We start from the raw sequence: 13,214 nt of genomic DNA, 5'->3' as shown, positions 1-13,214 counted from the left end.
AGTTCATTTGTCTAATTACAGTTATCATAACACCATGGATTAAACATGAGGGAAGAATTAAGAGATAAAATAATGATAATATTAAGAAGAAATATTAAAAAGAAGAAATATTAAGAAATATTAAGAAGAAACATATAAGATATTAAGAAGAAAGATAAATATTATTGTCACTCGTGGTCTACACAGAGCTACATTTGCATAATAAAAATACAGCCCGACAAATGTCCAAAATCAAATAACACATTGTGCCATATTGTGAAACATGCTAATTGTAATCATCCTGCCTGCACAGTATTACCATCTTTTCTGTGACTGACAATGTACAGGTACAAAATAATGAATGACCCTGCAGGCTGGCTGAATGTGGACAAGGACACAGGCCTTATTAAAGTGAGAAGACTCATGGACAGAGAGGCCCCCTTTGTCACAAACAGCAGATACATCGCAACCATCGGTGCCTATGATGATGGTAGGAGGGAGTTAAGACTGATGCGGATTCTTATCATCATTTGACTCCCATACACAATGACCACTGATATGATTTCATAAAATGACAAGTGTCTGAATAATTACACTGGTAAACAAGAGTTTTGCTGTGGCTCTTTCACCTCTACTTTAACAAATCTGTACAATGTCAGAGATGAACATGAGGAAAGAGTTTATCAAGACACAAAAGTGATATCAGGGAAACAGGCAAACAAAATGTATTTTATTGTTCACTGGATTAAGGTGTGTGTGTGTGCGCGTGCGCTCTCTTTGCAATATAAATTCCAGTACAAACAGATGTTCCTGGGATGCTCACAGCTAATAACATTGTTGCCCTTTGTTAATGGATTGCATTTATATAGCGCTTTTCTAGGCACCCAAAGCACTTTACAATTCCACTATTCATTCACTCTCACATTCACACACTGGTGCAGGGAAACTACAGTTGTAGCCACAGCTGCCCTGGGGCAGACTGACAGAAGCAAGGCTGCCATATCGTACCATTGGCCCCTCTGGCCAACACCAGTAGGCGGTAGGGTAAAGTGTCTTGCCCAAGGACACAACAACCCGGACAGAGAGAGCAGGGGGATCAAACCGGCAACCTACTGGTTACAGATGAGCTTCCCAATCCCCTGAGCCACGGTCGTCCTTTGTTGCAGTACCTTCAATTATTTGTGTGTCAAATGTCAGTTATATAAGAACTCGAAGACCAGAGGAAAGTCTCTGAGCATTAAAATTTGGACTGTATTTCACTTTGTTGATCCCTTTGTCGATGGAACCCTCCTGTGAATATCTGTGTTTGTTCTGTGACCAGATGCAGTCTCAGCTACAGGAACTGGTACTCTGATCATTCAGCTGGAAGATGTCAATGACAATGCTCCCATCATTGAGCAGCATGAAATTATGGTATGTCTTATTTCCCACCAGCTCAACAGGTGTTTTCATCTAACACATCAAATAGTGGTGCAGGATAGGTGTATTTATTGAATCTACCGACTTCAAGATGCGATCAATTAAAAAGTTTAACCAAGCCCTATGTGTGCAGTCATGTGATACAGAATATTAGCATAAAGGCTTTGTGTTTCCTCAGGTGTGCAACAAGGATCCAGCTCCTCAGCTGCTCTCAGTAACAGATAAAGATGGACCAGAATTTGGAGCTCCCTACTCGGTGTCTTTACAGGGCGTGTCAAAGACCAACTGGACCGCTAGGATGAACGACACCAGTATGTACACTGTATAAACTGATGCTGTCCAGTCACATGGCCAGAATGTGAAATATTTTGAAATAGAAACTTAATATATTTCATCACTTGTGTTGAGATTATTTCCTGCGAATATCTGATTTCTAAATATCAATATTGCCTTTTCCCAAAAATGAAAGTTTACATGACACCTGATTCAGTTTTCATCACTAAGATTAAAATGATTAGTGCTCATGTCAGGAGAGTAATTACTGCCAGAAAAGACTTTAAGCTGTTTTGTTTTTGTTTTTTTTACGAACAGGCATCATCTTGAATTTAGCCATTGAGCTGCCCAGTGGAGAGTACAGTGTTATACTGAGAGTGCGAGACAAATATGGCCTGGAGCAGGACAGCATCATCAAAGCTGAAGTGTGCGACTGCAAGGGAGAAGATTTGATGTGTACTCAGCGTGCTTTAGGTGGCAGCAACCTGCCCATTATTCGGGGAGTACTTGGAGGCATTCTGCTGCTCAGTGAGTTGTGAATGGATTTATAACTTGTAGCCTCTGTTTTCTTTCCCAGCTAAGTGGATTTGGTTGGTTGTTGTAGGGCTGCTCAATTAATCGAATTTTAATCTCGATTACGATCTGGGCTTTCAACGATCATTAAAAATGACTGAGCCGATTACTAGCCCCTCCCTCGTGCTTTACTCTCGCGCTGCTCCGTGTGGCAAATCGAGCGCACCTCTCTGCATTTCGAACACGTGTCACAACAATTAAGAGGACCCGAGGGAAGCTCGGAAAGCTAAGCAGAAGTTATTTGGAGAGGAGAGTGACTGCTGTTGGTTGAAAAGAGAGGTAAAAAAAAACTTCAGTGTTGTGAAAACATAATGGCTGTATCCCAGTTCAGGGTCTGCAGCCTTAAAGGCCGCATTTTAAGGCTGATTACGTCACCGCGACGCGACGAAGGCTGTCCCAATTCGAAGGCTGCTCGAAATGCGGCCCTCAAATGCGTCCTTCATTTCCCTGAATTTTAAGGACGTGGCAGTGTAGACTTCGTGGCCCAACATATCCCAGAATGCATAGCGCGGCGGTGGGTGTGGATAATTTTGCCGGAAAAAAACGGCAGATGAGGGGCGCCCGAAGAGTAAACTTTAAGTAAGTACTGAATATTATGTCACTTATTTATGTGCAAATGTTTAATAACGAAGAACATTAAAACATTACTGTTGGCCACATGTCGGCAAAGTTATGTGACATTAGTGACGTTTGTACTAACTTGGTTTTAAAGCCTTTACTTTAAAATATACACCGTTCAATAGCTGAGCTTAATCTTACAGAGAATGATCAAAGCTCATGTAGAAACAAACAAACAAATGAACAAAAGATTTTCTCCTTCATTTCTGTCAAACAAAGCTGTATGAAACGTTTCCAGCTGTTAGTATCATGGTTGCTAGGCAACCTGGGCAGCGCGACGGAGGCTAGACCGTCCCATTTCACAAGCCTCGCACTTCCGGCCTTAGCGGTCTTTAAGTACGCGGCCCTTGAGGATCGTTGAGGCTGCGTACTTTAAGGCTGCAGACCCTGAATTGGGATACAGCCTATGGGTTCGCGGAGTCAGACGTGGATCAAGTAGACATAGTGTGTAAACTTTGCTACAGTGTTGTAGCTGCACCACAGAGCAACACTGCAAAGTTCACTAAACATAGATGTTTACATTTTTCATTTATTTTTTATATTGCAAACATTTGCACTGTTATCAGTATTTGCACACTATTTTATATTATTTTTTGACAATCTTTAAAGTCATTATTTAATACATTGTTATTGTTAAATAAATATCGTCAAATAATCGAGATCTCAATTTCAGTGAAAATAATCGTGATTATCATTTTTGCCACAATCGAGCAGCCCTAGGTTGTTGTGTGCTAAACTTTGTGCTCTGTGTTCAGTGCTGGTCCTGGTTGTGCTGTTTGTAAGTCTGAGGAAAGAGGAGCAGAAGGAACTAACATCTAAAGACAACATCTTCTACTATAACAGAGAGCAAAGTAGAGAGGATGATCAGGTAAATGGACACCAGTTCTGATTGCAGCGTCAGCCTCATCCACGCCTGCAGCGTCGGTCTGTGTGTCTTCATCCACGCCTGGTCCGGCTTCTGTGTCTTCATCAGCCTCGTCTGCTCCTGCCTTGTCTGGTCCTGCGGTTGCCACACCGTCATTGGACCCAGCTCGTCCTGTTCCTCCTCGCCTCTGCCAGCCGCTTTCCTTTTCGCCACCGCTGGCTTCGCGGTCGTCCTCCGGACCTGCTCAGTGGCCGCCACTGCCTTCCAAGTGGCCGGCCTTCTGATTTGTTTTGTCTGCACCGCCGCCGTTGCCGTGTGCACGGTCGGCCCCCAGAACTGCTTGCCCATCACCGCCGTTGCCGTGTGCACGGTCGGACCCCAGAACTGTTTGGCCGTCGCCGCCGTTGCCGTGTGCACGGTCGGTCCCCAGAACTGTTTGCCCGTCGCCGCCGTTGCTGTCCGCACGGCCGTCCCCCTGAACTTTTCATGGACTCCTATTGAGCTCTAGTTTGGTTTGGTTTTTGATCTGTTTTCTTGTGTTCTTGGACTGTTTTCTTCTGGGCTACCAAAATCTATCTCTGCCCTGCCCGTCGGGCTATTGTAGGAAGGAAAAATATATGTCAATGCTTTTGCATTCTTTCGGAAATGTAGCTGGGTAATTATGTCATTGGCATCGGTGAGCCACTGTCAATATGTGACATATTGAAATCGCGTTTGAATTTGCGCTTGTTTTTTGCTTTCACTTTGCAATTGCGGGAACCTAATTAAGAACTAAAATATATATCCTGCTGCTTTTACACACGCACTCACATAACACTCAGCGATTCTCTGTGCAATCAACCTCTCACATGTTTAAGCTTGCTGCGGGAGAGTTCACTTGTCATGTTTGCATAGTAAGCTAACGATTGATAAGACGATGTCAGAGGAATTGGTGCGCAAATTATCATCACTCACCAATCAGTGCTGTCGCTCTCTATACACAGTTCGCGCGATTGCAAAGTATGTATTGTTCGATACATATGCGTACCGAACCGAAAGCACTGTATCGAACGGTTCAATATCGATACGAGTATCGTTGCACCCCTAATATATATATATATATATATATATATATATATATATATATATATATATATATATATATATATATATATATATATATATATATACACACATATACATATATCACTGACTTTCAGCTTGTTGTGTTTGTGGATATATGACTGACTTTAATTATTAAACATTCGCACATAAATAAGTGACGTCATATTCAGTACTTGTGACAGTTCACTCTTCGGCCGCTCCATCTTATTAGGGAAATTCCATATACATAAATGTAAATTTCAAAACTCAACCCCATCATTTAATTTGTTTTTGATTGAAATTGAATATTACTTAAACTCTCTTAAATTAACTTCCAATAAAAAAGGTTTATCATTGATTGAAATTCATTCAGAAATGTTTAACGAATGAACTGTCACAACTTTCAAGTACAAAGTTGTTATGAAGTCTGTCACATTCCCCCTTTTTTTCTTTTTTTCCCTTTATTTATTCATCCTTCTTATTTCATTGTACTGTATATTGTTACTCTTATTTGCCTTGTATGTCTACTGTACAAACTGAACTGGAATGACTGACTGTTCGCTTTATAATTTCAATAAAGTTTGGGGGGAAAAAAACACCTCTTCGGCCGCTCCCTTCTGCCGTATTTTGCGGCAAAATTATCCACACCCACCGCCGCGCTATGAATATATGGGACCACGAAGCGTGCACCGGACCATGCTTGATATTTGGGGAAATCGACGGATTGAAGTACATTTGAAGTACACTTCGAATTGGGACAGCCGTCGTCGCGTGGCGGTGACGTAACCGCACTTAAAATGCATACTTCAAGCGTGCAGACCCTGAATTGGGACACAGCCTCTGTGTGTATTTAAGTCGTGTCTTCTGTCATTGTAGTTGCTGGTCCGTCTGTGTATCTACCATGTTCCTTTCGTGTGTTCTCCCTGCTGTCACCGTCATATACCATCTTCCGTCTTCCTTCATGTTCAGGTTCGTGTCCTTGTTCAGGCTCAGTAGTTTAGTTGTCCAGTATAGTTTAGTTCTCCGTTTACTGTTTGTCCATCTATATTTTTGTGTTTAATAAACCACCCTCACACCTTTACAAGTGCCTACGTTTGGATCCTCCTTTATTTCTTCCACACGGCTCATCTCACTCACCGTGACACTTCCGTTGTGTTTTGGAGTTTGTATGTGCTTTGTCTCTAGGGGCCACCGTATGTGACTGATGCAAGCCAGATCCTTTTATTTAGCAAAACTGTGATTAATAGTTAAATATTATTGTTGAGGGGCATAGACAGGACTCCACACATACACTTAAAAAAAAAAAAAGAAGAAGAAATTGCCTCAACAAAAGGGCACTTTGGGCACCCATCAGGAAAGGGACGGGTGCTCAAGCCCCTCCCGCCCCACCCCGCTCTGCACGTGCCTGATTTTAAGTATAAAATGGAATCCTGTTGTTGCATAGAGAACAGAAGCGCACCAAAACTTTGTGGTCACGTGACCTGTGTGCGTTGAACTGCGTTTCCAAACATCTGCGCTCAACACATTGTCGAAATGTCAGTATCTGCAGAATGTGGCTTGCTGAGCTCAGACTCAGAGCACTGTTGGTAATACTGCTGCCAGCTCCTACTATCTGCTGTGTATATGTGAAGTCAAGGGCGTAGATTTCGTTTTGGCATTGGTGGGGACGAATGATTCAGTTTTTTTTTTTCCTTTTTGCTTCTTGATAACAAAAGGAGAAATGTACTTGCCTACATATGCTATTCTACATGCTTTTAAACCATTTAAAATTAAAATTGATAGTTTTATATGTGAGTTATATAATGCTAAATTACAATTAAACAAATGACTAAGTATTTTAGACTTTAGTTTACTTCAGCCATACTCAATATAAATCAGGTATCATACAAAAATAAAAATAACTTCATATTCAGCAGGGCTGGACTGGGACAAAATATCGGCATTTTGACTAGTGACCGGCCCACCATGGTATTATAGGAAAAGTCATAAAACCTTTGAAGCCTTTATAATTAAACTTAAACCTACACCACCTTCCCTATTCTGGTATTCTAAACAGTAACACCTCATTTATAATTACATATACCTATAACTAAAAGGGTTGCCAACTCCCAGCAAAAAAAGAAAAGAAAAAAAGTAGGGAACCACTCCCCCACCCTCTGCCTCAAGATGCTTAACTAACAAAACCGATTTAAATTTAATGCGCGTATAAAACAAATGCACATAAATCTATTATTTTTCTCCAGTAATTAAATAGATTCAACATCTTTCTTCAACAGAATTGCAGACTGCACAGATGGTACCTTAACAAAGTACTATAACTTACTAGGGTATATACTAACGAGACTTAATATTTACTGAATACAATAATGGATTTCTATACATTTTACATCAGATGAAAATGTTGGTTGAAAGATTCAGATAATTATTTGTTAAAAGCTAGACATTTTAAATGAGAATAAGAAAGAAAAGTATTTCTTTGTGCCCCCCTCTCCCTGTTAATGCCCTACCTGGCCCCCTGGCAACACTTTGCTAGATCCGCCCCTGCACAGTTACCAGCTGTCAGCTACTTAGAAAAGGATCCTGGTGTTATTTGTCTCTCAGAAACAGTTCATAACTTCCCTTCAACTCATGTCACCTAAAAGGTAAACCTGTTTCTCCATCACCTGTTCAGCTCTGATGATTCAGTAAGGACATCTCCTGGTTTCATCTTCATGTTTCCCTCTCACCACATATCCAAACCGACATCTTGACCAGCAGCTTTTACAGCTGTGGCTCCAGCAAACATCAGCTGATACTAGAAATTAATATTAAATAAATGCTAACAACAGCTGATCAAGCTTAAACGTGCTGCTATTGTTTAATGCGACCTCCGCTGGTTTCCTCTTTCTGGCGCAGAGAGAAAAGCCGATCAGCTGATCATTGATCAGTTTCATGATTGAATTAGCAACTTTCTAGCTGAAGTAGTACGGGACAAATCGCGTTCCTTTTCACCTTAACTTTAAAGTTTAACCTCCTCGGCTGTAATTGGTCCAGCCCAGAGTCGATCATGACCAACTGGCCAATCCACCACTGTTCATTTATACCGTTAAAAAAAGAAAAGGAAGAAAAAACCCCATCGGCCCATAAAAACGAAAAATCACGAGCGGCCCACTGGGCAAATGCCCGGTATGCCCCATGGCCAGTCCAGCCCTGAAATACAGTCATGACAATAAACAAATATGAGTTCAAGGACTTAACAACATTACTTCAGTTACATTACACCAACATCTCTGACACGTTAGCACTAAGCGAACACTGAATGACCTGGTGGTTTATGTCCATCTAAGATTACCACAAAGTAAAAGATCTCTCAGCAAAATTATGCAACATTTTAGGCACACTACTGCCCCTATCAAATCAATGAGTTGGGATTTTTTATTCTAAGCATGAGCTACTGTTACAGCAACAGACATTAATACTACTGGTGTCCCACACAACAACTCAATGTCCACTATGAGAAGGAGCCAAACACATGCCTTCTCCTCTCGTTAACTGAGATAAACTGCTGGCATATTGGTTTTACATCTATACTGTCCCGTTTCTCCTGGTGAACATACAGCAGCATTGTTTAATCTCATTTGAGTCATTGTTGACTTTAGCCATGTTTTTAATCTTCTGAGAGCCCTGAAGCTTCTTTCAGCTGAGGATACTGGGATGACTAAAAGCAGCCTGACAATTGTCATGATAATAAATACTAGTTAATCTATAGCACCAAATCATCAGTCAGTCACCCGTGACCTCGCCTCTTCACCTCTGTCTGAGCTACAACATGGCAGAGCTGCCTCTGTCACCTGATAAATAACAGTGAGACATTCCAAATACATGCAGTCACACATGTGCTTCAAATACAGTCATTGAACCAACAAGTCATCATCCAATTCCACCTGTGATCTTGTGTCACCATTGCTCTCTGAGCTTTGTGTTGGTTCTTCTGTCACCTAACAAATAGGACATACATGACAATAAGAATAAAATGTGCAGCTGCTTCAGTGTTTCTGTCAAATTGTGCAGATCTTGACTCATCAGTAATGTTTGTAGGCTGAGTGCATTTTTACAACAATTTGTGCAAACTGCACTACAAGGTTGAATATTTGCAAAATCGTGACTACCTCATGATATTTTGTCACAAAAATTAACCCTATGAATATGTCAGTGCCATTAGGATAAAATTGTCACCAACATTTTGACGTTAGACATATAATTTTAACAGCCTCTGTAAACGAATATCCTGGCTCGCTCGAGGCTGCCGTTTTCTCCGACAGCTTCAATCAAAATTAGAAATGCTGCTCTTGGAGTGCTGCCTGTTGTGCAGTTAGTTTCCAAAACATGTTATTAATGGGTACATACAATTTTAGACTGATGTGGGCCAAAGCCTAGCATAGCCTGTAACATTATTATGACGGACACATTTTATGAGTGAACTTGAGTTTAAGTGACTTACAGGTTTCTTTGAAAAATACTTTCTTATATCCAGGTTCTTCCGTTTTTGCTGCCGTCCTCCTCTCCTCCTGGCAGCGCAGGCTTGCCGCTGCTAAAACTAAACAGAGCTCATTGAAAAGCACAGCCAATCACATTGGCCATATTTGTCACATGACGTAGGACTCAAGTAGAGAACATAATTTAACTCTTTCTGCACCGCTGGGTGAATGAGACGCTGACAGATCGTTTTTTTGTTTTTTCTTTCTATCGGGTTGTTTTTCTTTACTGGAAGAGATCAAATTATTGGTGGGGACATGTCCCTTCCGTCCATGCCAAATCTACGCCCTTGTGTGAAGTACTCAGGAACAGAAACAGAAACTACCATGTTATGTCTCTTCACGCATGACGGAACCAGGGTGTTGCGCACCTGTAACCTGATATCATCTGCTGAAAGTACTTAAACTTACTTCCATCCAGCTCACACCCAGTTACTGAAGCTACACTTACGGTGCGACAGGAAGAACAGGAATATTAAAGAGGGGATTTGGAGAGATGGGGACCGCTTGGTTCGCTGTTTTTGGCGCTTTAGTCATCGTTTTTCAGGTGAGACGTCTTCCTTTTGTTATAATTAATTTCTGTCATTTTCCATTCTGTTTAAAGTTACTTAAAATAAATACGGTTAATGTTACATTACCTGCTGCAATTAAATAAAATTAGATTCATTTTCATGTGGAAAGCACCAAGTCAAAACAACAGTCACCTCAAAACCCCAGCAATCTAAGAACCACCTAGGAGCAAGTACTTGGCGACAGTGGCAAGGAAAAGCTCCCTTTTAACAGGAAGAAACCTCCAGGAGATCCAGACTCACGGAGGGGCAGACACATTTGTTGTGTTTATGCATCAAGTAACCTTTTATTGTAAGAAGAACACTTTTATTAGTCATAGCACTTGCTGATACTCTTTAAATGGGCAGAAAAAACTTGGGCAGGATTTAAAAACTAATTAATCTGTTTCACAGGCATAGCAGGATTTTTTCCCCATATCCCTCCACGTTGATTCCCATTATTCCACTGATGACGTTGTGTTTTGTAGTTTTATTGTTTTTTATAGTTTCCTCTGAAAAATGGCATATACACATGTCTTAAAGTATTCATATTATGCGATGCAACAAAAGTATTTTAATTGTTGTTTAAAATGCCAGTTATAGTTATTGTTATATTGTCTTGTGTTATTCAGTTACTCTTGTTTTCTCTTGCTCAGGATTAATCACTTTATTATTACAGGTCCAACCAAAATACTCTTTCTCCTCTTCTAGGTCTCATCACCAGAAATAGCTGAGAGGTCGACATGTGTGCCTGGATTTGAGTCAGAGCTGTTGATTTTCAGAGTGTGCAGGGAACATCTGAGGACGGGCATGAGACTGGGCAGAGGTAAGAACAACCCAGGAATCTAGTGTCTTACTGGTAACCTGAATGAAATGGTTGATGTTTCTTAACATCCAGTAGAATATCATAATAGATATGTGAGGATTTGTTTATACAAACCTGTGGGAGCATTTAGACATGAGTTACAACCCTACATGAAAAAACTTTTGTAAAGGATTCCTCATGCCCAGATGGCCTTTAACAGGTTAGCTGCTTACGTTGTTCTCGGTTGAAACCCAAACAACATCATACCATTTGTTCCAGATTAAGTTGAAGTCAGAATATTCGAGTTCCCAATCAGAATTTTCATCTGGACCTCAACTCCAAGTTTCATCTTGGAAATTAGCAGCATCCTCCATTTAATTGTTGTCAATCCAAGATGGCAGCAATGAAGGTAACAATACTACAGGGAGTGCAGAATTATTAGGCAAATGAGTATTTTGTCCACATCATCCTCTTCATGCATGTTGTCTTACTCCAAGCTGTATAGGCTCGAAAGCCTACTACCAATTAAGCATATTAGGTGATGTGCATCTCTGTAATGAGAAGGGGTGTGGTCTAATGACATCAACACCCTATATCAGGTGTGCATAATTATTAGGCAACGTCCTTTCCTTTGGCAAAATGGGTCAAAAGAAGGACTTGACAGGCTCAGAAAAGTCAAAAATAGTGAGATATCTTGCAGAGGGATGCAGCAGTCTCAAAATTGCAAAGCTTCTGAAGCGTGATCATCGAACAATCAAGCGTTTCATTCAAAATAGTCAACAGGGTCGCAAGAAGCGTGTGGAAAAACCAAGGCGCAAAATAACTGCCCGTGAACTGAGAAAAGTCAAGCGTGCAGCTGCCAAGATGCCACTTGCCACCAGTTTGGCCATATTTCAGAGCTGCAACATCACTGGAGTGCCCAAAAGCACAAGGTGTGCAATACTCAGAGACATGGCCAAGGTAAGAAAGGCTGAAAGACGACCACCACTGAACAAGACACACAAGCTGAAACGTCAAGACTGGGCCAAGAAATATCTCAAGACTGATTTTTCTAAGGTTTTATGGACTGATGAAATGAGAGTGAGTTTTGATGGGCCAGATGGATGGGCCCGTGGCTGGATTGGTAAAGGGCAGAGAGCTCCAGTCCGACTCAGACGCCAGCAAGGTGGAGGTGGAGTACTGGTTTGGGCTGGTATCATCAAAGATGAGCTTGTGGGGCCTTTTCGGGTTGAGGATGGAGTCAAGCTCAACTCCCAGTCCTACTGCCAGTTTCTGGAAGACACCTTCTTCAAGCAGTGGTACAGGAAGAAGTCTGCATCCTTCAAGAAAAACATGATTTTCATGCAGGACAATGCTCCATCACACGCGTCCAAGTACTCCACAGCGTGGCTGGCAAGAAAGGGTATAAAAGAAGAAAAACTAATGACATGGCCTCCTTGTTCACCTGTTCTGAACCCCATTGAGAACCTGTGGTCCATCATCAAATGTGAGATTTACAAGGAGGGAAAACAGTACACCTCTCTGAACAGTGTCTGGGAGGCTGTGGTTGCTGCTGCACGCAATGTTAATGGTGAACAGATCAAAACACTGACAGAATCCATGGATGGCAGGCTTTTGAGTGTCCTTGCAAAGAAAGGTGGCTATATTGGTCGCTGATTTTTTTTGTTTTGTCTTTGAATGTCAGAAATGTATATTTGTGAATGTGGAGATGTTATATTGGTTTCACTGGTAAAAATAAATAATTGAAATGGGTATATATTTGTTTTTTGTTAAGTTGCCTAATAATTATGCACAGTAATAGTCACCTGCACACACAGATATCCCCCTAAAATAGCTAAAACTAAAAAAAAACTAAAAACTACTTCCAAAAACATTCAGCTTTGATATTAATGAGTTTTTTGGGTTCATTGAGAACATGGTTGTTGTTCAATAATAACATTATTCCTCAAAAATACAACTTGCCTAATAATTCTGCACTCCCTGTATAATTTTTAATCTGTTCTGCCACAAACTGTTGTTTGTGATCACTAAATAAAGCATATGTAAGGCACTGACAAGGCTCTGTCCAGACACCCATATTAACCCCCCCAACCCCAAAAAAACAAACAAAAAACAACAACTATGATGCTGTATTGCTTGCAATGTATGAATAGCTCTACCTTGCTTTGAAGTAAAACACGTTTTTTGGTGCTTTTCCAGCTTAACTAGTTGTGGCATCCAACTGCATCTGAGTTGTAAGGTTTCTGGAATGCAGATTCAGCTCTCACACTGCTCACAAATACTTTTAACCTCAGGTCAGAGCAATGTCCCCAAGCCCGTTTAGCAGGCTTTGCTATTCAGATGTTATGAAGCACTGAAAGAGAAGGAGAACTCTGTTGGTTTCATAAAACTGAAAGATGATATAAAACATAAGTGGACTGTAGCCTTTTTCAAATTAACTGTAGTTATGCAGGCTTTAACATGAATATTCACTTGTTGCCTTGCTTTATTTGCCTTTAGTTGATTTTATATAGTGCCAAATCACAACAAAAGTCACT

General features: G+C 40.9%; 2 protein-coding genes across 4 annotated transcripts in view; both read left to right on the top strand.

Moving 5' to 3' along the window:
- Window positions 1–5,408, top strand: part of LOC146374490 (cadherin-1-like) — a 68,278-nt gene extending 62,870 nt beyond the window's left edge. Inside the window, exons 9-13 of one of the 3 annotated variants that reach the window (XM_084949068.1) lie at window positions 327–469; window positions 1,301–1,392; window positions 1,577–1,709; window positions 1,990–2,199; window positions 3,706–5,408. In XM_084949068.1, the coding sequence (XP_084805194.1) occupies window positions 327–469; window positions 1,301–1,392; window positions 1,577–1,709; window positions 1,990–2,199; window positions 3,706–3,734 (607 nt within the window). In that variant the 3' untranslated portion in view covers window positions 3,735–5,408. Of the gene's footprint in view, window positions 1–326; window positions 470–1,300; window positions 1,393–1,576; window positions 1,710–1,989; window positions 2,200–3,617 lie in introns of those variants that run through there. The other 2 variants (XM_084949067.1, XM_084949070.1) reach the window with 2 other exon arrangements.
- A 4,343-nt stretch (window positions 5,409–9,751) lies between these two features.
- Window positions 9,752–13,214, top strand: part of LOC146374489 (B-cadherin-like) — a 34,877-nt gene continuing 31,414 nt past the window's right edge. Inside the window, exons 1-2 of the mRNA XM_084949066.1 lie at window positions 9,752–9,871; window positions 10,584–10,698. Of these exons, the coding sequence (XP_084805192.1) occupies window positions 9,821–9,871; window positions 10,584–10,698 (166 nt within the window). The 5' untranslated portion in view covers window positions 9,752–9,820. The remainder of the gene's footprint in view (window positions 9,872–10,583; window positions 10,699–13,214) is intronic.

This window comes from Perissodus microlepis, chromosome 13 (assembly GCF_051167445.1).
Source record: "Perissodus microlepis isolate ML-2025 ecotype Zambia chromosome 13, ASM5116744v1, whole genome shotgun sequence".
NCBI classification, from domain to species: Eukaryota; Metazoa; Chordata; class Actinopteri; order Cichliformes; family Cichlidae; genus Perissodus; species Perissodus microlepis.
The sequence above is the reverse complement of the archived record's forward strand: the minus strand, read 5'-3'. Positions and strand labels throughout refer to the sequence as shown.